This window comes from Eremothecium sinecaudum, chromosome V (assembly GCF_001548555.1).
Source record: "Eremothecium sinecaudum strain ATCC 58844 chromosome V, complete sequence".
Taxonomy (NCBI): Eukaryota; Fungi; Ascomycota; class Saccharomycetes; order Saccharomycetales; family Saccharomycetaceae; genus Eremothecium; species Eremothecium sinecaudum.
The window spans coordinates 379,270-398,386 of NC_030896.1; the positions used below are offsets into that span (position 1 = coordinate 379,270).

At 39.6% G+C, this 19,117-nt stretch overlaps 11 protein-coding genes across 11 annotated transcripts; 4 read left to right on the forward strand and 7 right to left on the reverse strand.

Annotated features, from left to right (window-relative positions):
- Nucleotides 1-37: 37 nt before the first annotated feature.
- HST4 (NAD-dependent histone deacetylase HST4) lies at nucleotides 38-1,195 on the reverse strand (the record flags this gene model as incomplete). The annotated part of the gene is made up of 1 exon (XM_018132602.1): nucleotides 38-1,195. One exon carries the CDS (start codon nucleotides 1,193-1,195, stop codon nucleotides 38-40), a length of 1,158 nt encoding a protein of 385 aa, XP_017988117.1.
- A 475-nt stretch (nucleotides 1,196-1,670) lies between these two features.
- RVB1 (RuvB family ATP-dependent DNA helicase pontin) lies at nucleotides 1,671-3,056 on the forward strand (the record flags this gene model as incomplete). The annotated part of the gene is made up of 1 exon (XM_018132601.1): nucleotides 1,671-3,056. One exon carries the CDS (start codon nucleotides 1,671-1,673, stop codon nucleotides 3,054-3,056), a length of 1,386 nt encoding a protein of 461 aa, XP_017988118.1.
- A 191-nt stretch (nucleotides 3,057-3,247) lies between these two features.
- SLY1 (syntaxin-binding protein) lies at nucleotides 3,248-5,252 on the reverse strand (the record flags this gene model as incomplete). The annotated part of the gene is made up of 2 exons (XM_018132600.1): nucleotides 3,248-5,124; nucleotides 5,210-5,252. 2 exons carry the CDS (start codon nucleotides 5,250-5,252, stop codon nucleotides 3,248-3,250), a joined length of 1,920 nt encoding a protein of 639 aa, XP_017988119.1.
- Nucleotides 5,253-5,478: 226 nt separating this feature from the next.
- Nucleotides 5,479-7,203, reverse strand: CCT6 (chaperonin-containing T-complex subunit CCT6; the record flags this gene model as incomplete). Its single annotated transcript, XM_018132599.1, has 1 exon — nucleotides 5,479-7,203. One exon carries the CDS (start codon nucleotides 7,201-7,203, stop codon nucleotides 5,479-5,481), a length of 1,725 nt encoding a protein of 574 aa, XP_017988120.1.
- A 169-nt stretch (nucleotides 7,204-7,372) lies between these two features.
- Nucleotides 7,373-8,839, forward strand: MET7 (tetrahydrofolate synthase; the record flags this gene model as incomplete). The annotated part of the gene is made up of 1 exon (XM_018132598.1): nucleotides 7,373-8,839. The coding sequence occupies one exon, from the start codon at nucleotides 7,373-7,375 to the stop codon at nucleotides 8,837-8,839; it is 1,467 nt and encodes a 488-aa protein (XP_017988121.1).
- Nucleotides 8,840-8,930: 91 nt separating this feature from the next.
- Nucleotides 8,931-10,064, reverse strand: SSP2 (Ssp2p; the record flags this gene model as incomplete). Its single annotated transcript, XM_018132597.1, has 1 exon — nucleotides 8,931-10,064. The coding sequence occupies one exon, from the start codon at nucleotides 10,062-10,064 to the stop codon at nucleotides 8,931-8,933; it is 1,134 nt and encodes a 377-aa protein (XP_017988122.1).
- Nucleotides 10,065-10,583: 519 nt separating this feature from the next.
- Nucleotides 10,584-12,596, reverse strand: PUS7 (pseudouridine synthase PUS7; the record flags this gene model as incomplete). The annotated part of the gene is made up of 1 exon (XM_018132596.1): nucleotides 10,584-12,596. The coding sequence occupies one exon, from the start codon at nucleotides 12,594-12,596 to the stop codon at nucleotides 10,584-10,586; it is 2,013 nt and encodes a 670-aa protein (XP_017988123.1).
- A 196-nt stretch (nucleotides 12,597-12,792) lies between these two features.
- Nucleotides 12,793-14,082, forward strand: PRP46 (mRNA splicing protein PRP46; the record flags this gene model as incomplete). Its single annotated transcript, XM_018132595.1, has 1 exon — nucleotides 12,793-14,082. One exon carries the CDS (start codon nucleotides 12,793-12,795, stop codon nucleotides 14,080-14,082), a length of 1,290 nt encoding a protein of 429 aa, XP_017988124.1.
- Nucleotides 14,083-14,270: 188 nt separating this feature from the next.
- Nucleotides 14,271-15,578, forward strand: ESA1 (NuA4 histone acetyltransferase complex catalytic subunit ESA1; the record flags this gene model as incomplete). Its single annotated transcript, XM_018132594.1, has 1 exon — nucleotides 14,271-15,578. The coding sequence occupies one exon, from the start codon at nucleotides 14,271-14,273 to the stop codon at nucleotides 15,576-15,578; it is 1,308 nt and encodes a 435-aa protein (XP_017988125.1).
- A 20-nt stretch (nucleotides 15,579-15,598) lies between these two features.
- On the reverse strand, nucleotides 15,599-16,657 carry RRD2 (peptidylprolyl isomerase RRD2; the record flags this gene model as incomplete). The annotated part of the gene is made up of 1 exon (XM_018132593.1): nucleotides 15,599-16,657. One exon carries the CDS (start codon nucleotides 16,655-16,657, stop codon nucleotides 15,599-15,601), a length of 1,059 nt encoding a protein of 352 aa, XP_017988126.1.
- Nucleotides 16,658-16,868: 211 nt separating this feature from the next.
- On the reverse strand, nucleotides 16,869-18,221 carry DGA1 (diacylglycerol O-acyltransferase; the record flags this gene model as incomplete). Its single annotated transcript, XM_018132592.1, has 1 exon — nucleotides 16,869-18,221. One exon carries the CDS (start codon nucleotides 18,219-18,221, stop codon nucleotides 16,869-16,871), a length of 1,353 nt encoding a protein of 450 aa, XP_017988127.1.
- Nucleotides 18,222-19,117: the final 896 nt, after the last annotated feature.

Consider the following 19,117-nt stretch of genomic DNA (forward strand, 5'->3'; position numbering starts at 1 on the left):
AACTAATTAAAAAATAGCGTGCGTTTTTATATACGTTTTAAACCCCAACTAACTTACACAAGTCTTGACAGTCCCCCAAAACTACCAAGTCCACACCAGCAAACATATCCAGGATACGTTGTGATGGGAGTTCCTTGTTTACCCATAATATAATGCCTTTTCTAGATCTAACAGACTGAGCAAACTGCTTACACATGGCTTTCACGCCAGGGATCCTCAAGGACGTTCCCACAATTAGCAAACAGTCGCATTTAGCTTTCAAATCTTTCATAACTATATCACCAATCATCTCCCCCATTGGGTGTAACTCATTATATAGAACAATGTAAGGTCTCAATTTCCCTACTCCCTGTAACCTCTTCCCCGCTATTTGCCGAACTGTTTCAAATTCCTCACATTCAGGACATGACGGTATTATAGACCCCCGGTGGTCTTCCTCATTGCACTTAAATAAATCAGGATTCATATCAAATACCTTATGACACTTATTGCAGCACATATGATGAATGCTACCATGTAACTGGATTGTATTTGGAATAGTTTTTGGCGATGTTCGAGTTGACGATATATCGCTCAATTTATTTTCTAATCCATCAATGTTCTGTGTATATATTCTTTTTATCCTTCCTTCTTCTGCTATCTGATTCAAAAGCCTGTGAAACCCCGTAGGCTCTAAATCCTGGCTCTTCTTGTGCATATCGACAACCATCTTATTAAATTCCATGCTGAAATCTTCTGAAGAGTAGACATGGTTGTAATCGAACAACTGCTTCCCGCTCGACACATTCCCACCCTTAAGCGTGGAAAACAACCCTTCGCTAGATCGAAAGTCCGGTATACCCGCTGCAACAGATATACCAGCACCAGTAACAACTATAATTTTTTTACTGTACTGAAAGGCGTACCTCACAAACTCCGCTGCTTTTGCCATCTCTTCTCCTGTACTGTTGCTGAAGTACTGTTCCATGTCAAACACAAAATTCCGTTCTGGTCTAAACTTCAACCGCCGCTGGCGCTTGACAACAGGCTTAGCCTTCTTCAACTCTAACAGCAGCTTCTTTCTCGCTAATGCAGCATCTTTGACCTCTATTGCTTCCCCTTGTCTTGTCTTCTCAACACTAGAGGGAGGAGTAATTGGGAAATCATTCTTAACAGGTGAAACACTATGTTCATTCATATTGTATAGTTCTACCATCTTCTCAACTACTAAGCGGGACCATATGCATCAATAATCATCCAAAGAAGTCTATCCTCGCCCTAACTCTGGTTAAAGTTCGTTTAATATACAGCTAATTGTAAATTCTAATAGTGCTTATTATTAAAACTTCCAAAAAGGGTAATATTATAGGCAAGTGGCATCAGCAAACCCACCACCGGACATAAACACCAATCGGCAAATATAAAAGAGTTATATCTAGGGATTTCACTATTAGATACTACTGCAACCTTTCCAGCTTCTACTCTCGAGCTCACACCATCTACACTGCTGTGTATGCACCAGTGTACCTCGTCGGCTATTTATGTTTCGTATACAATGATTTTTCGTGTATGGTGATGTTTGGGGCTGAAAATTGAAAAAGTTGATAATTAGGTCACGAGGAGATCTCAAGCTACTAATGATTAGATGCCATCACTACATTAATTAAAGGCTTTGGGAGGTATATTCGTCAATGGTTCAAATTAGTGAGGTTAAGGAACATTCAAGTTCTAGTATTGTTACAGCAAGCGCTAGAACTGCTGCTCATACCCATATTAAAGGACTTGGTTTGGATGAATTTGGAGTTGCAAAACCGGTAGAAGGTGGCCTGGTAGGTCAAGTTGAGGCACGTGAAGCATGTGGTGTAATTGTTGATCTTATTAAAGCCAAAAAGATGTCTGGTAGAGCGATTCTACTTGCAGGTGGCCCTTCCACAGGTAAAACTGCTTTAGCATTGGCTATTACGCAGGAACTTGGACCAAAAGTTCCATTTTGTCCTTTAGTTGGGTCAGAATTATACTCTGTTGAAGTGAAAAAGACAGAAGCTTTGATGGAAAACTTTAGACGGGCAATTGGCCTAAGGATCAAGGAGACTAAGGAGGTTTATGAGGGTGAGGTGACGGAATTAACTCCAGAAGAAGCAGAGAACCCTCTTGGTGGATATGGAAAGACGATTTCTCACGTGATTGTTGGATTGAAGTCTGCAAAAGGTACTAAGACGTTGAGATTGGATCCTACGATATACGAGAGCATTCAGCGCGAAAAAGTAAGTGTTGGAGATGTTATTTACATTGAATCGAATTCGGGAGCGGTTAAAAGAGTTGGTAGATCTGATGCATATGCTACGGAATTTGATTTGGAAGCAGAGGAGTACGTTCCACTGCCTAAAGGAGAAGTTCATAAGAAGAAGGAAATTGTCCAGGATGTGACACTGCACGATTTAGATGTGGCAAATGCTAGGCCTCAGGGCGGTCAAGATGTAATTTCTATGATGGGACAGTTAATGAAGCCAAAGAAGACTGAAATTACTGAAAAATTAAGACAAGAAGTTAACAAGGTTGTTGCTAAATATATTGACCAGGGAGTGGCTGAGTTGGTTCCAGGTGTGCTGTTTATTGACGAAGTTAACATGCTTGATATTGAGATTTTCACCTATTTGAATCGGGCTCTGGAATCTTCAATTGCACCAATTGTTATCTTGGCTTCTAACAGAGGCATGACCACTGTCCGTGGCACTGAGGACATCGTTTCGCCTCATGGTATACCTCCAGATTTGATTGATAGATTGCTGATTGTTCGTACAATGCCTTATAACAAAGACGAGATTAGAAAAATTATTGACAAGAGAGCAAAGATTGAGAACCTTCAGGTAGATGAAGCTGGATTGGAGTTGCTGTCTAAAATGGGCACTGAGACATCTTTGCGGTATGCTTTGCAATTATTGACCCCTTCAGGTATACTAGCAGCCTCTGCAGCTCGTAACAACATTTCAGTTCAGGACATTGAAGAAGCTAGTCAGCTTTTCCTAGATGCTAGCAGGTCAACCAAGATTCTTGAATCTAATGCCGATTTCTTGTAAGAATACACTGTCTCTGATATGCTCGCGTGAGACACCAACATACATATACTTTGTGTAAAAATAAAATTTCATTAGCGTTCTTATTTGCATATCCAAATGGACTCGGGCACAAGTAATGTAAATTTTATATGAAATAAAGCTAAATTACTCTATTGTTACTGTAAATATAAAATATGCCCTTGACAATTGTATCAACTAATTTGCTCGAATTCCTTTAGGAAGTCACTTGGAGTAGTTATTGATGTGCTACCATATACAATCTTCTTTGAGTTGCCTTGTTGATGAGCCCACTCCTGCAAGTTTTGATATTCAACATAATTCCCACCTCCGACGACGAAAACTAATGATTTATTATAAGATTGTCTCTTCGGTTTTTGTGAATGGGAACCTCTCATAACGCGAGGATCGAAATATAAGTAATCATCGGTAACCTCTAAATTACTTTGTGAGCTGTTCAATGGGTCCATTAGAGAAGCCAAAACGTTTGTGACTGGTGTCGCCTTCTTTTCTGGAAGCAGTTTTTTTATACCTGATATCAAAGATCCTACACCGCCCTGAATCTTCCCTTCTGTCAATCCTAAAAACTTGTTCGATAACCCAGACAAAAGTTGCGCAGAATTCCCACCAATAGATCCTGTATTGTGAACATGTGTACCATTTTCGGCTTTTAATGGCATATTAGATAGTTTCATTATATCTCTTAATTTGTAGACATAATTTAAAGCCTTTATGTCATAATTGTTCGAAGTGAAGTAATCTACCACTTGTTTTATAAAATCATTTGGAAGTGCATCCGCTGCTGTCAAATATAGTATTATGAGAGTACGGAATTTATCTTCCAAGTTGTTTGTCCTTCCATCCTTTAATATTTCTAGATATGATTGTCTGAATTTCGTTGAGTCTGTCATTTGTTCAAGTTCAAAGAAAGAATCCAATCCCTTGTTTTCTAGTTCCTTCAATAACGCCGCCAAGACATTCATGTGGGTATCAATAATGTTCTTTTTAGCAGTTAGCTGAGGCAATTTGTCAACGGCCTCCTGTATTTGCAAGGTATCATTGTGAGAATTGGGATCCAAATCATCAATATTATTCACGCCAGTCTTTTTGGTAATTTCTTCAGCTTCTAATTTATACTCCGACAAAGCAGATTCAACATTCTCAACCGCATCTGGGAACGGTAGATGAGCATTTGAATTCCAAAAGAAATCTTTAGGCTCGATATCCATTTTCTTGTAGGTGACTTGACCTTGTGAATCCGTACTTGGTACACTTATGGTGTTTCTTGACAACTTAAAGACATCAAATACTAAACACTGATAAATCCATGAATGGGCAAGCATAGTTGGCAGGTCAATGTTTCTATCAAGGATCAACAGTAAAAACCTTTCCAAAGCGTTGTTCGAATTGTTAGATCTAGTGCTAATAACGTAGTCGCGCAATTTAGATTCTAACTTCTGCGCAACCATTTCGGCGGGTCCACCTCTTGGAGCACGTATCACAGGAATGTTGCCTACTGTCAATATAACGTTAAAAAGCCCATCAGCAATTTTCTCACACAATTGCATAATAGCATCCTCGCTAGATTGTGGATTGTTAATTAGGGCGTATGTTCCATTTAAATCCAGAGAGAATAGTTCCGGCTCCGTGACAACAAATTCAGTATATTGATCATAAACCTGCTTAATCCGCGATGATTTTGATATAGTTGCAACCTTCTTTGCCAAGTCTTCCAAGAGTTCTCGTTTCAAAGATGACGAGAAATTAATATAGTATTCCGAATACATATTCTTGTTCAAATCTTCCACAATTAAGTCAATATTCTCCTCAGTTGGTTGGACAAAATAAACGACTGGAACATCGGGTAGTGGTGATCTTTGTTGTTTTATAAGGGAATGAACAGTAACACCGGACTTTAGTAAGTCATTTACGCGTAAAATTGAGGAGATGATTGCAGTAGTCTTGGTATCCAAAACCAAAACCTTCCAAATCATTTCACTATCATCAATACTGGCAGTAACATCAGAATTTCGATTTTCCGAGTTGAAAAGAAGCATTTTCTCAATTGTGGCTATATTGAGGTTAGTATTTTCTGAATTGGGCGGAATTGGGAATACCCTAACCGAATAACGGTATTTAAATTTCTTTTAACATACATATTTGCTTATCCCTTAAAGTAAAATCACTATCCATAGACATTGCGCAACTATGGATTGTATAAGACTTTATTTCACGGTATTTATCCTTGTTCAATACTGTTCATGGTGAAGGATACTTGCTAATAAATAGATGTGAACAAATGTCAATCCCATACATTTAAATAGATCACCTTGTACGTTATAGTTTTAACGCTTAGTGAGCGAATCTATATTTAAGTTTATGTTATTTTACAGGTACTACTATTAGTATTGTCTTCGCCTGAAGATTATTGAGGTGGGGCTTCCTTTAATGTCGACCTACCAGCTCTTAACAATTCGTCACACAAAAGTAGGTTGCTTGCAATACCGCTCGCACCAGTAATTGCGTTTCTTATAACACGGTATGAATCCCATACACCTTCAACAGTTGGGTCGCAAGAATCACCGGCCTTCAAATCAACACCAACAATAATCGATTCGTCTTCCTCTAAACAATCTTGGCACATGGATAACACGTCTAATGCATCGAACCCTGAGTTTTTGACTAAAGTTTTAGGAATCACAAGTAAAGCCTCAGCGAAAGCATTTATACCAGTCTTTGCTTTGCCTTTTGCACCTAACTTGTTCATGTTGCATTTTTTTAGGTGATTTGAGGCAGCGATGTAGAAGGAGCCCGCGCCCGGCACAACGGCCTTGTCTTTAATTATATTTGCGACAGCTCTGAGACCATCCCTAACAGCATCCTTAGTTTGAGCCAAGGAGTGGTAGGAAGAACCTTTGATCAAAATGGTACATGATTTAGGGTCTTTGTTTTCAGTGACGTAGGTAAATTTTTCCTCACCTATAGATTCTTGATATACCAACCCTGAGTAGCCCAAAACGGATGGAGACAAATCATCAACAGAATTTTGAGCTTCACCTCCAGTGACTAGCTGTAGTCTCTCCATGTTACGTCTCTTAGCTCTTCTAAGAGCTAGAATGCCATGCTTTGCCAACACATCCAAGGACATTGGATCAATACCTTTCTGATTGATGATGACGAAGCCTTTGTCGGAACCCAATGCACATACCTCATTCTTCAAATCAATAATCTTCTTCAACTTCTCGTCCACAAATCTTCTTTCACTGGCTGCCAATTTATCTCTCTGCTCTGCTGAACTGTAGAAAAATCCGGAATTGACCTCTGTCTTCTCATACTCGAGCGAAACGTTCAAAATCAAAACATACGCATTCTCAACTCTATTTGGCATATCTGGGTGACGACCACCGTGGTCAAGGACCAAACCTCTCACAAATGTAGTGTCTTTTGGTGATAAATGTTGCATCTGCATGATTTCCACCATATATAAATCTAGGTTTCTCGACTCCTTGTCGTGAACAGATAAAACCGCATCAGTTACAATTGGTGTCAAAACTTCCGTCAACTCTGGAGTAACCTTTGTAGAAAGAGAGGATCTGGCTACTTGTAACAGAAACTCACGATCCATCTCTTCTTCGCTTTCTTTTGAAATTTTAAATTCATTTAAAAACTCAATTGTTTCTTTCCTTGCAATTTCAAATCCATCTGTAATAATTCTTGGATGAACTCCTTCCTGAATATATCTATAAGCTTGTTTCATTAATTCACCAACTAAACAAACAACCGTTGTTGTACCATCACCGGTAATTTCATCTTGAGCTGATGCAGCGCGGGCAATCATAACAGCAGTTGGAGATTGGATTTGCATTTCAGTCAATAATACTTTACCATCTTTAGTTAGTTTGATGTTACCAGCTCCATCCACTAACATCTTCAAGGTACCTTTTGGACCAAGATTTGTTTCTAGCACTGATTGTAAGCCTTCGGCTGAAGTCACGTTTACCTTTAAAGCAGCATCTCTTCTCAAGGACTCTGCCTTGGGGTTCAATAGCTGAACAGACATTTGCAATTGGATATGGTTAGTGTTTTGTGATGAATCTGCTGCTGTTACTGGTTTAATATACCAATGTTGATAAATTTGCCACCCTTCCATTCAAAAACTTTTTGTTACCCGGCCTTATAAATGGATGTAAGGGTGTATAATCATATGCTAACATGCATTTTAAACGCTGATGAGCAGGATGTTCATCTTCAGATGTGTCATCAGGTCTCATGCATCGCTTTAAATCTTGCAGTTACGATCTTACTAGTTTGTTTCTCGGATGGTAGCTAGAAGTTTGGTAAGAATGGCTAGTAGGACGTATCAAGATGCTGTTGAACATCTAAATAGTCTGCAATCTATAACTGCTAATGTGCCAGTTATAACTAATACGCCAGGTTATGTTAACAAGAATAATTTACGGGAAATGCAACAATGGTCTCGTGAGATTGGATATAACCCATCGAGTTATAATCAATTGAATATTATACATGTTACCGGCACGAAGGGTAAGGGATCTACTGCAGCTTTTACTCAGTCCATTTTAATGCAATACCGTAACAAATTTAAAAAGATCGGTATGTTTACTTCTCCACATCTTAGGACTATCAGGGAACGCATTATGATCAATGGTGAGCCAATTTCAGAAGAGAAGTTTTCGAAGTTTTTTTTTGAGGTTTGGGATAAGCTTGAAGCTGCTAGAGACAAATCGGCTGAAGAAAAAGAAGTTGCTAGGCCATCGTACTTTAAGTACCTGACTTTGATGTCATTCTATGTCTTCATGAAGGAGGGATGTGATGCTTGTATATTTGAAGTCGGTATAGGTGGCCTCCACGATAGCACTAATATTATTGAAAAACCGGTAGCCTGCGGTGTTTCTCTCATAGGCATTGACCATACGAACATGTTGGGTAACACGATCGAGGAAATTGCTTTTAATAAAGGTGGTATTTTTAAGAACGGATCCCCAGCATTTAGCGTTCAAAATCAGGTCACCGAAGCTATGTCAGTCTTGAAGAACTGCGCCAAGGAAGTTGACACCAAATTAACAGAAGTTCGTCCATTTTCAGAGCTTAATGGGGTAAAGCTGGGAATTGCAGGTTCTTTTCAGGTTTCTAATGCCTCCTTGGCCGTTGCTCTTGCCAATGAAAGCTTGAAGAATGCTGGTATTGAAACTGGGCTAGATGTTACAGACGTAAATGCCAAACTCCCAGAGAAGTTCGTTGAAGGTTTAATTCAAGCAAAATGGGAAGGACGCTGCCAAACAATTAAGGAAGGAAACATTACATGGTATATCGACGGTGCTCACACTAAGGATAGTATTATTGCTGCTTCTCAATGGTTTGCAGAAACGACAGGAAGCTCTCCCAATAAGAAAGTACTCTTATTCAATCAGCAAAAAAGAAATGCAAATGAATTAGTTGCAGAGTTGAACAATGCCTTGCAAAATACTGTCTCATTTGATGAGGCCATATTTACAACTAACATTACTTGGAAATTGGGCACGTATAGCCCCGATTTGGTGAGTGTTAATGAATCGCCTGAGGGTGTCAGAAAAATGGAACTACAAAAAGCTCTAAGTGTCGCATGGGATGAATTGCATAAGGATAAATCTTCGACGTCTAACATCGCTCCCGACATTGATTCTGCTGTGACAATGCTCAGAGAGAGAAATGAACCTTTGGATATATTTGTTACAGGCTCTCTGCATTTGGTTGGTGGCCTATTGGTTGTCCTTGATAGAAAATAGTTAGTACCTATGTATGTTATATCACTTTATTATTATAAGATATATTATGAAGTTTGTATTTATTGAATGGATAAATTATAATTGTCATTCTTTAGACATGAACACATGGTTTATCTGTAATATCTTTGCCATATCCAATGGTCCAAGAATCAGCATATTTACGGTTCAATGGCGAATTACTACATTTGTATGATTGCAAGGCATCCATGGCACTCTTTATGTCGAAGAAGTTAATCTGGACACACAACTTCCTTGAAATCATAGGGGAAATATCTAGTATATTTCCAAACTGACCAAAGTCCTTCTTTAACTCTTGAATATTTAAATCACAAATATGAGACCTAGGTGAGGGATAATGACAACTCGAATGCTTTGGATTTCTACTGCCTTGTTTCTTCAACAAAAGACAACGGCTTGATGGTGAGTAAACGTTAAGTGAATCTTTTTGAGTCGCATGGTTTATGGATGCTTCAAAATTCTCACTTAAAGATTGAGTGCCCCATCTTGGTCTTAAATGAACACCGTTGATTTGGAAAACAGAATGTCGTCCATACTCCATAAAATGCTGCGCATCTTCAGGGCATTGGAACTCCAATTCAACGGTTTTTAATTGACTACTTTCCTTTCTATATTGAACCGTGATATTTTTGAGAGCACCGCCTTGTACTTGGTTCAAAACACTTTTCAAGCCTGTACCTGTTGGAAAGTCGCGTATCACTACTAAGCATCTATCTTGTAGACCAGATTCCAACCATTCGGAATCCTCATCTTCTGATGATGAGTTTATTTGCAACTTTCCGAGCACAGGATCGTAGTCACCGTCATATTTCAATTGGGGGACGCTCGATGCATCTTCATCTGACTTTTCGTGTGAATGATGCTTCCGAATCAGAAGAGATTCTCTCGATTTGTTGGTATCAAGATAAATTTTAGTTCCACTTTTTGTGTGGATCTTCCCTATCAACATCTTCTTTGTATATGGAGCTACTGAAATGTCGCTATTATCCTGATTTTCAGTTTTGTTCATTGTTCTTTCAGTCCTGTTTGCTGCTTTCAAATAACTCCTAGCCAACTTTCTTAGTCCAAATCTCTCCTTCTCTTTGCTTGAGATCGAATTTGTCGAGCTGTTACCGCTCATCAATGAAGCAATTGATAACATCTTACTTCTTAACGAGTCGTTATCCTTGGCAGCATAGTTGTCTAAAAAAGTCCCTTGTGATGTCATTTTGATATCTAAAATCCTTAGGTTATCTGGTTATATTAATGAAGAAGTTGTAGTTAGCAGTAGTCCTACTTTATTTGATATCCAACTATCTCTCTGTTGTCTGTTGTTTCTGTGCCAAGTATGGTACTCAATGGATCGCCAAGCAAATGAGACTCAGAAATAAGAATTTTGTCTTTAAATAGTTTTTTAGGTTTAATGGGTCGTTATGTGTCAGGGTTTTGTGTAGTTGGGTAGGCTGACGTCCGTCATCCTAAGCGACAGCACCCCCATTATAAATAGGCTGAATAAAAATTAGAAAAAATCAATCTTCCCGGATGACAAAAATATCCATCTTGTAATAGAAAATATTCGTTTGCTGTTTCTTATGTTCGAGCGTTCGATTAATTTACGTAGTGAGGTATCCTTCAAAATGTTGCAACGTTCAATATTTGCACAATAAAAATTCTCCTAATGCTATGCATAATAATTAACGATATGCATATTCCAGATCGAATAGCAGTTTTTTGAGTCGTGCGGGCATCAAGTTCTTACATCGCACATGTCACCGCGACGCGATGTTTCTAACTTCATCAATTCACGCAAGGCCATGGTAGCATACGCAGAAATGTCTAGCTTAAACTTTAAAATGATAGCCGTCATATTACCGTCCTTCTCTGGAATAATCCTTTCTAATTTGTCCTTCATGTAACTGCGGCCATTTTCTTTCGCCTTCTTATTGTTCATTATTTCAAGGTCAGTGTTGATTAGTTGTTGAGTACTGTTATCGTACTTCACAATATGATACTCAATATTCTTGGCAGTTTGAATAATGTTTCTGTAAGAACCGGCCAATGAGAAGTCACGAACCTTTTTCTTCATTGTGAAAGGATCTAAGTTATCTTTCGCCATAATTTCAACGTAGAGGTTCTTCAACTCCTCATTCTCAGGGTATAATATATCAAATCCAGGAGTAGGTAGAAGCACATCTTGGATGCTCCATTTGCCGCTCTCCACATCTGCCTGTGAAAGTGGTTTAGCTCGAGCAAATTGAGTCTCGCGTAAGTCTTCGGCGAATGCAGGTTCTGAATCAGTTGGATCCAAGGCTAAAAGGTCTTTTTCTTCACCAGACTGGTCCAAAACCAGATCCCCAGCAACCACATTCAGGCCATGGAGCTCGATGCGCTTGCTGGCAACCATGTTCCAAACGTAACTTTGGTAGGCATGGACGTACATTGTTCTTAGGTTCCTCGGGATTTTCATGATAGCAGTGTAGTATGCAGTAACAGGAAAGTCACCATGCTCGTCCACAGTATGACGTGCTAATTCATAGAGAATAGCAGTCTCCGCGAGACATTGTCTAGGCATCTTAGCTAATGCAAGTTTAGGATCTTTTGTCTCGGCCCATATTTTTCTAGCTTCAACAGATTTAGGTAAAACATTTACTTGCTCAGATAAAATCAAGTCGGCTGCAGTCTTCCATTGTTCGTTCAATAAATACTTACCAATTTCATGAGTTGAAATGCTAAATGTTCCAAATCTTTGCATACCATAGTAATTAATAAAACCCTTGTTCTCCAATGATGAACAACCCTCTTTCAAAATGGTTTCCAACCCCATAGTGCTCTCCGGGGATGTGCTGACTTCTCTTATTACAATGACAAACTCATTGCCATCCAAGTCGCCTAAACTCAAGCTTTCATTTTCAAATTTAAAGCCACCAAGCGCAATACCCTTCAAACATTGATTTAGCGAATTCAATCTATCTACACCAATAGTAGAGACTGAGAGTCTTTGACAAGTTACTGCCCTACGATCCTTAGTACCTGCAAATCTTACCAGCTTGGTTGGAATCCTCAAATACTTAGCAATTGTATTAACAGCATCCATAGTGTCTTTGTTTTCCTTGTACATAGTGAAATGAAGATAAGGCTTGGATGGGCCATATCCCCAGTTCACAACACCGTTGGCGTCCTTAGTCTTCTCCAACAACTCTTGTTTATTGACACGAGTTCCTTTATTTGACATGGCAACACGGAAGGTATTTGTTTCAGAAGTTACTGACTCTAGCTTGTTGTCAAAAGCCTGACGAAGTAGCTGATGAATCTTTGTTCTATTCGACTTATCATCGAATGACTTTGAAGTCTCCATCTTTGCACCATTAAAGTACACATCTTCTATCTTACACATATCCTCTTCTCCTAGTATCTCAACCAACTGAGCCCTAATTTCTTCATCAACTTTAAAGTCCTTTCTCTTCGCAGCCTCGGCTTCTTGTCTTTCTTTTAATTCCTCAGCAGATGGTTTCTCACGCTTTGGCATTTTAAATCCCTTATCGGTCAAATAAACAGTTTCGCCATCTTTTTTAACTTCATTAACCATAAAATCTGAATACCGCTGCTTAATTTGACCTCTAAATCCAGGCAATTCTGCAGTTATATAGTGACTTATACCAACGTCAGCTTCAGAAATTCCGGTATTGTCAGTAGTTTTGGGCTTTTTGGTAGCTGAATTACTGGTATCATCAACAGACCGTTTATTATTCTCTTGAGACATTATATGGAATTTGAAGGAGGAGTAATTGTCTCAATTGACCGTTTACTTTACTAACTGTCCAATGTTATGGGCGATGAGCATCGCTTCTGCAAAATTTCACTTTTAAATGTATAACGTCAATAATGACCACTTCAATGCTCTACCAATAACTTGATTAAAGCAATTAGAGCGTACTAAAGGGTCTTTTATTGGAGCTATGGATCATGGATTGGATGATATTGACGCTGTCTACGTTAATTCCAGGTGGAACAACCAATTTAAGCATATGTCAACGCTTCCTTCTTACTTACAAGCGGAAATCGATCGAAGTAAATCGGCTCTACAGCTATACGATGAGTACAAGTTAAATCATAGAAATGAAGCATCTAAGTCAGACAAAACTTTAGTACCGTATAATCCAAATGGTAAAGAGTCTGAAAGTCTGATTAATAAAGTTTTTCAAGGACAACAAGAACAGACTGTTTTCAGGCGCTACGGAAAATTACTCTCTCAGAAACCAGAATGGCATGCACCATGGAAGTTAAAGAGGGTTATTAATGGACACACTGGTTGGGTACGATGTGTAGCTGTGGAACCTGTTGAAAATGAGTGGTTCGCAACTGGAAGTGACGACTCTACAATTAAAATCTGGGACCTGGCTAGTGGGAAGCTGAAATTGACACTCCAAGGGCATATTATGACAGTGAAGGACATTTGTATATCTAAGCGGCACCCATATATGTTTTCAGCAAGCTCAGATAAGCTTATAAAGTGCTGGGATCTCGAAAAGAACTCTGCGATCAGGGAATTTCACGGAACATTATCTGGAGTGAATTCCGTGGATGTCCACCCAACTTTGGATTTGATTATGTCTGCAGGTCGAGATTCAGTCATTCGTATATGGGACATTAGGACGAGGTTGGCAGTTATGACACTTGTTGGTCATAAAGGCCCTATAAATAAGGTTCGCTGCTTGCCTGTGGATCCGCAGGCAGTCAGTGCATCCACAGATGCTACAGTCCGGCTCTGGGACATCACTGCTGGCAAAGCAATGTCAGTTCAGACACACCATAAACGTAATGTTAGAGACATTGCGTTTAACCCATCCGAATTCTCATTTGCATCCGCTTGCACGGACGATATACGATCTTGGTCGCTCCCGGAAGGCCAATTACTTACTAACTACCAGTCAGAATCTCTAGGAGTCATTAATACTCTTGCATGTAATCCTAATGGCGTTCTATTCGCAGGTAGTGACAACGGCCAACTAAGTTTCTTTGATTATAAGACAGGACATAAATACCAAACTCTAGAAACAAAAGAAGCACCAGGATCCCTGGAAAGCGAGCGTGGGATACTGGCAAGTAGCTTTGATCGTAGTGGACTTCGTTTAATTACTTGCGAAAGTGATAAAACTATCAAAATATGGAAACAAATTGCTGATGCATCGCCAGATACGCATCCCTCACTGCCGTGGAACCCAAGTCTAATTAGTCAGAGATTCTGAGTATAAAAAGATCTAAATAGCGATATAATTGAGTAGCTTTATGCTTAATATTTATGTTGGTTGTAATTTGGAGATCTTTAGTAGTCAGGCATCACCAGAAATTTTCACTGCTGCAAAGAAAGAGCTTAGTAGTTAAGGCTAATACAAGCGACTAATAGAATGGTTTAAACTAAATTTAAAGGGCTAAGATGTCCAATAAGGAGGAAAGGGAGCCTGAAATATCCAAAAAAATAGATAACGCTGAAGATATTATAATAGGTTGCAAATGTTGGGTCGAAAAAGATACCGAATTCCGTTTGGCTGAAATACTGTCCATCAATAGTAGGAGACAACCACCGAAATTTTACGTGCATTACATTGATTTTAATAAGCGTTTAGATGAATGGATATTAGCATCAAGAATAGATTTCAAAAGGGAGGTTTATTTCCCAAAACCTAAAGATCCTGAAGAAAAGAAGAAGAAGAAGCAGCGTAAAAGTGCTACTCCTAGAGCTGCAGAAGGTGAAACTCCAGATGGAGCAGATATCTTGGACTTAGAAAACCTAAATGTGCAGGGCGTTGGAGATGAAGCTATTAGTCGTGATGATGAAATTAAGAAGTTGAGAACATCGGGATCAATGACTCAAAATCCGCATGAAGTTGCTCGTGTTAGAAATTTAAGCAAGGTCATCATAGGCAAACATGAGATTGAACCATGGTACTTTTCTCCGTATCCTATTGAACTTACTGAGGAGGCAGTTGTATATATTGATGATTTTTCTCTGCAATATTTCGGGTCGAAAAAGCAGTACGAGAGATATAGAAAGAAATGCACATTACGACATCCTCCAGGGAATGAAATTTACAGAGACTCGTACATTTCTTTTTTTGAAATAGATGGGAAGAAGCAGAGGACGTGGTGTCGGAACCTGTGTTTGCTGTCCAAGTTGTTCTTGGATCATAAAACATTGTATTACGACGTGGATCCCTTCCTCTTTTATTGCATGACGCAGCGGGATGAACTGGGTCACCACTTGGTTGGTTATTTTTCCAAAGAAAAAGAGTCGGCAGACGGCTACAATGTTGCATGTATATTGACATTACCGCAATATCAGCGGATGGGTTTTGGGCGACTATTAATTGAGTTTTCCTATGAACTATCTAAAAAAGAGAATAAAGTCGGTTCTCCAGAAAAGCCACTATCAGATTTGGGTCTGTTGTCGTACAGAGCATATTGGTCGGACACATTAATCAAATTACTGGTAGAAAATGGGTCGGAGGTGACCATCGACGAAATCAGCAACATGACATCTATGACTACTACAGATATCCTCCATACTGCGAAAGCTTTGAATATTCTTAGATACTACAAAGGTCAGTATATCTTATTCCTAAATGAAGATGTTATGTTGAGATATGAAAAACTAGTTGCAAAGAAGAGAAGGTCGATAGATCCTGAGAAACTAATTTGGAAGCCACCTGTTTTCACGGCATCGCAGTTAAGGTTCGCATGGTAAGTTTTTTGTGTGTGGCTAACTTAATCAGACTGTAACGGACGTTTATTATTGTTATTCAGCTTAACTGCAGCTATGGCACTTGGAATTGGTATGCCACAACAATCGCCCCACCCGCTGTGCGCGTGAGCTGCGCAGTTGTTTTCGTCCGCTGCTTGAGGGTCTTTAGGTGGAGAAATGCCTTCCGGTGCTGGTAAAAAGGACGAAAAGTAAAAATGCTGCATAACAGGCATTCTTATGAGCACTTCGGCTTTGTACATTTTTACCATGCCTTCTGCCACCTTGGACCATGTCTTAACACCACTAATATCGTCCAACATAGGGGAATGCCATCTAAGAGATGCGGTAACCTTCACCCGATTTATAAACGCAATGCAATCAAAATACAAGTATTTCCCCTCAAATATTTCGACCACTTCTTCGTTATGAATGGATTTTGGAATCAAATGCTTATGTGTGGAGAGCTGGAAGGCGCCAAATAAAAATGGAAGGAAGTGGTAGTCGTCTAATCCCCAAACCCCATGGGAACCAGCCGGTTCAAGCCAATATGTCATTTCCAACTGTCGCATGACCTCTAAGTACTTAATAAATAGTCGTAACACTATATTAGTAGCGTCTGTTTCCATTTTCAGCACGCCAAGGTTGACTAGACCATATAAGAAACACATAAAGTTCAACTCATGCCCGGAACCATAATCTATACGCAACCGATTGCCCCAAGATTCATTTAAATATACTGATAATTCTTCAATATCCTCTGCTTTTAGATCTTTACTTAGCGCCGCAATAAGCTCCCTGGATTGACCCTTAATATCATCATAAAAGTCTCTATATTCAACTTTCCCAAACCTAGAACTCTTCGCATCTTTTACAACAGGATGTTTTTCAATGATTGAAGATACAGTATTCAACAACCTATGTACAGCTTCTATTGAATCGCTAATAGGTTTATCGTAATCCGTATTTTCCCTACCTCTGACGGATTCGGCTAGTTGAACAATGAAATCAACGAAACTCTTGAAAGTATCCGACTCTTTCCACTTCTCCACATCTTCTTCATTAACTATCCGTTTTTCTACCATCTTAGGACACAAATACACCTCAGTGATATAATTGTTCACAGCTGTAAGCGCTTTATTTCGTCGCCTTTTATTACCTTTAAATGGGTAAGGTTATAGAAAAAATCACTCACATTTAATAAGAAGGAATAATATGTAGCGTTAAACGCAAAAGTCGCATAATGGTATTTTAAAAGTTTATTTAAAAGGTCCTAGAGTTCTAGGGATTATTTATTTACTCGGCAATTTCCAATTCCTTATCACCATAACCGAATTTCTCCTTATGGTCGTCAAATACCTTCTTTAATCCCTTCATATATAAAGAATGATAATGATCGACCTCTTCCCTAGTCGGCTTTGCACGTCTAGGTCCTACATATATTGGCTCTCCTACAACAACGTCGATAGGGTTCCTGAAAGGAAGAAAGCCAAAGTCATAATTGAATACCCCACGCGCAAAGAAGAAAGGGATTGTGAAGCCGTAATGCCTCTTCACCCACTGTTGAAATTTGTGTAGCATGCTATATTTGGAGCTTTCAAGGATTCTGAAGCAATCGGTTTCTCCAAACCCATATATTGGCACCAAATTCACATTTCCGGCCTCTAAGGCCAACTTCACAAACCCTTTACGCTTATTAATAACCAACTTCGTGCTTCCTACTTTACTTAACAGTGACTCCTGTGCACCGCCGATCACAATGCAAACTGAATAGTTGTTCTCCAGTACCTTTAGCACGTTATTCCTACCCACTGATGTGCAGCCTAACGCTAGCAGATAATCCTTATACAGCGGAATCTGAAATTGGTTAATGAGAGTGCACAAACATACCGGAATCCCAGGAAATTTCTTGGACCAGCCACTGCCTTCCGTAGCCATCGCACCAAACGCACCTAATGCAGCAACTCCGTGTGGATGATACCCAAATATATACCTAGGGCCCGTAGCAACTGGCGCTGAATCGTTAACCTTCTTCAAATTGAACCTCAAAACGTATGTACTAGGCCATAGCCGTAGTGTATATTGCTTGATATCACGCGCTTCCGTTCCATTTTCCGGCCTGGTGAATGTAGGCTGCAGGTCAACCACCTTGTGCACCTTCAAAGGAAAATAATCGCAAAAATGCTTCCAAAATTTAAGCGACCTGAACATGTTAGAGTACCGCCTCGTAACTCCGCCATTGGAAGCTGTTCTATCAAGCAGATGGTACACTAGGTATGGTGCCATAAACCACCAAAAAAGAGGATTTGCAAGCAGGAACATCGTTACCGTCAATAGATAAAGGAAACACCCAGTATGCCATGCAACCGCCAACGTCTGTAGTCTCCTGCTTATGGGGATTCTCAAGGGGGGCACGTGTAGCTGTCTTAGAGATGGAAGGCTTTTAATCCACTCATTAATATTTCCACCTTCAGGATAAGTCTTGTCATACACTACAAGATCGGAGAATTCCCTCCTTAGTACCTTAGCTGCATTCTCTCGCGTGTCTTTGACCCGTTTTGGAACTATATTATCAAATCGAAAGCCATTTAAGCGTGAAGAGTCCTTCTTCGCTTTGGAGCTATCATCCGGACTAGACATTTCAACCATCGTTGATTTCTTCAAGCCAAACCAGTAGCTTTTTAATTTGTCTTGACAACTTTTTATATGTCATTATCTGATAATGTCATTTTTCAGTTGTCAATTTTCAGTAATTATAACAACCAACGCTAAACTACAAGGTTCCTTTGTACGGGGTTTATTCATATTCCTATTACAATATGCACCGTAAGGCACTCGTTATTGAACTTCTGAATTCTAATCTCGGTGCTTAGGCTCTTTACTATCTGATATGTGCTGTATTCTTTCCCTGAAGGGGAATAGATGGCAATGGAGGGTCTAATAATGAAAACATGATTTTATAAGGGGTGAAGTTAAAAGCGTGAAGAGGTATTTAGCAATTCCTATTATATCTGGGCTGAAGCAGAAACTATCAAAGGTGGGATTGACAACTGAGGCTGATCTCTTGGATGCTTTGGGCTTACAAAAGCCACCAGGCGAAGTGCATGTCGAAAGGCGATGTGCATTAGGCGATGTGCAATAGGCGATGTGGATGTCAATCGGGCTTAATAAATGACCTTTCGGAAGGCAAAGATACCATTCAAAAAAAACTCAGTGGGGCGTAGGCTGGTTTTATAACTCTTAGAGGATGAAACGTTGCTCGGGTTTTGCTATCTGGCTCCTTGATTGCGATTTCGTCATGTGTAGTATGTCGCGATGGATGGCTTACTGTGGCATCCTTCAAGCTGTAATTGACTGATAGAAAAGTTAGGCGGCCTTTCACGGCTTCACTTAGGATCCATGGTTTAACTTGGCTCTTGCTTGGTTTTTCTTCACAGATTGTTTACAAGGCGCTCACATTTCGCAGCCCCTTGGCCCACAACACAAATACTTATAAGAAACAAGCAGAAAAGCGACGAACGCTGATCTACAGTTGGGATCATGGG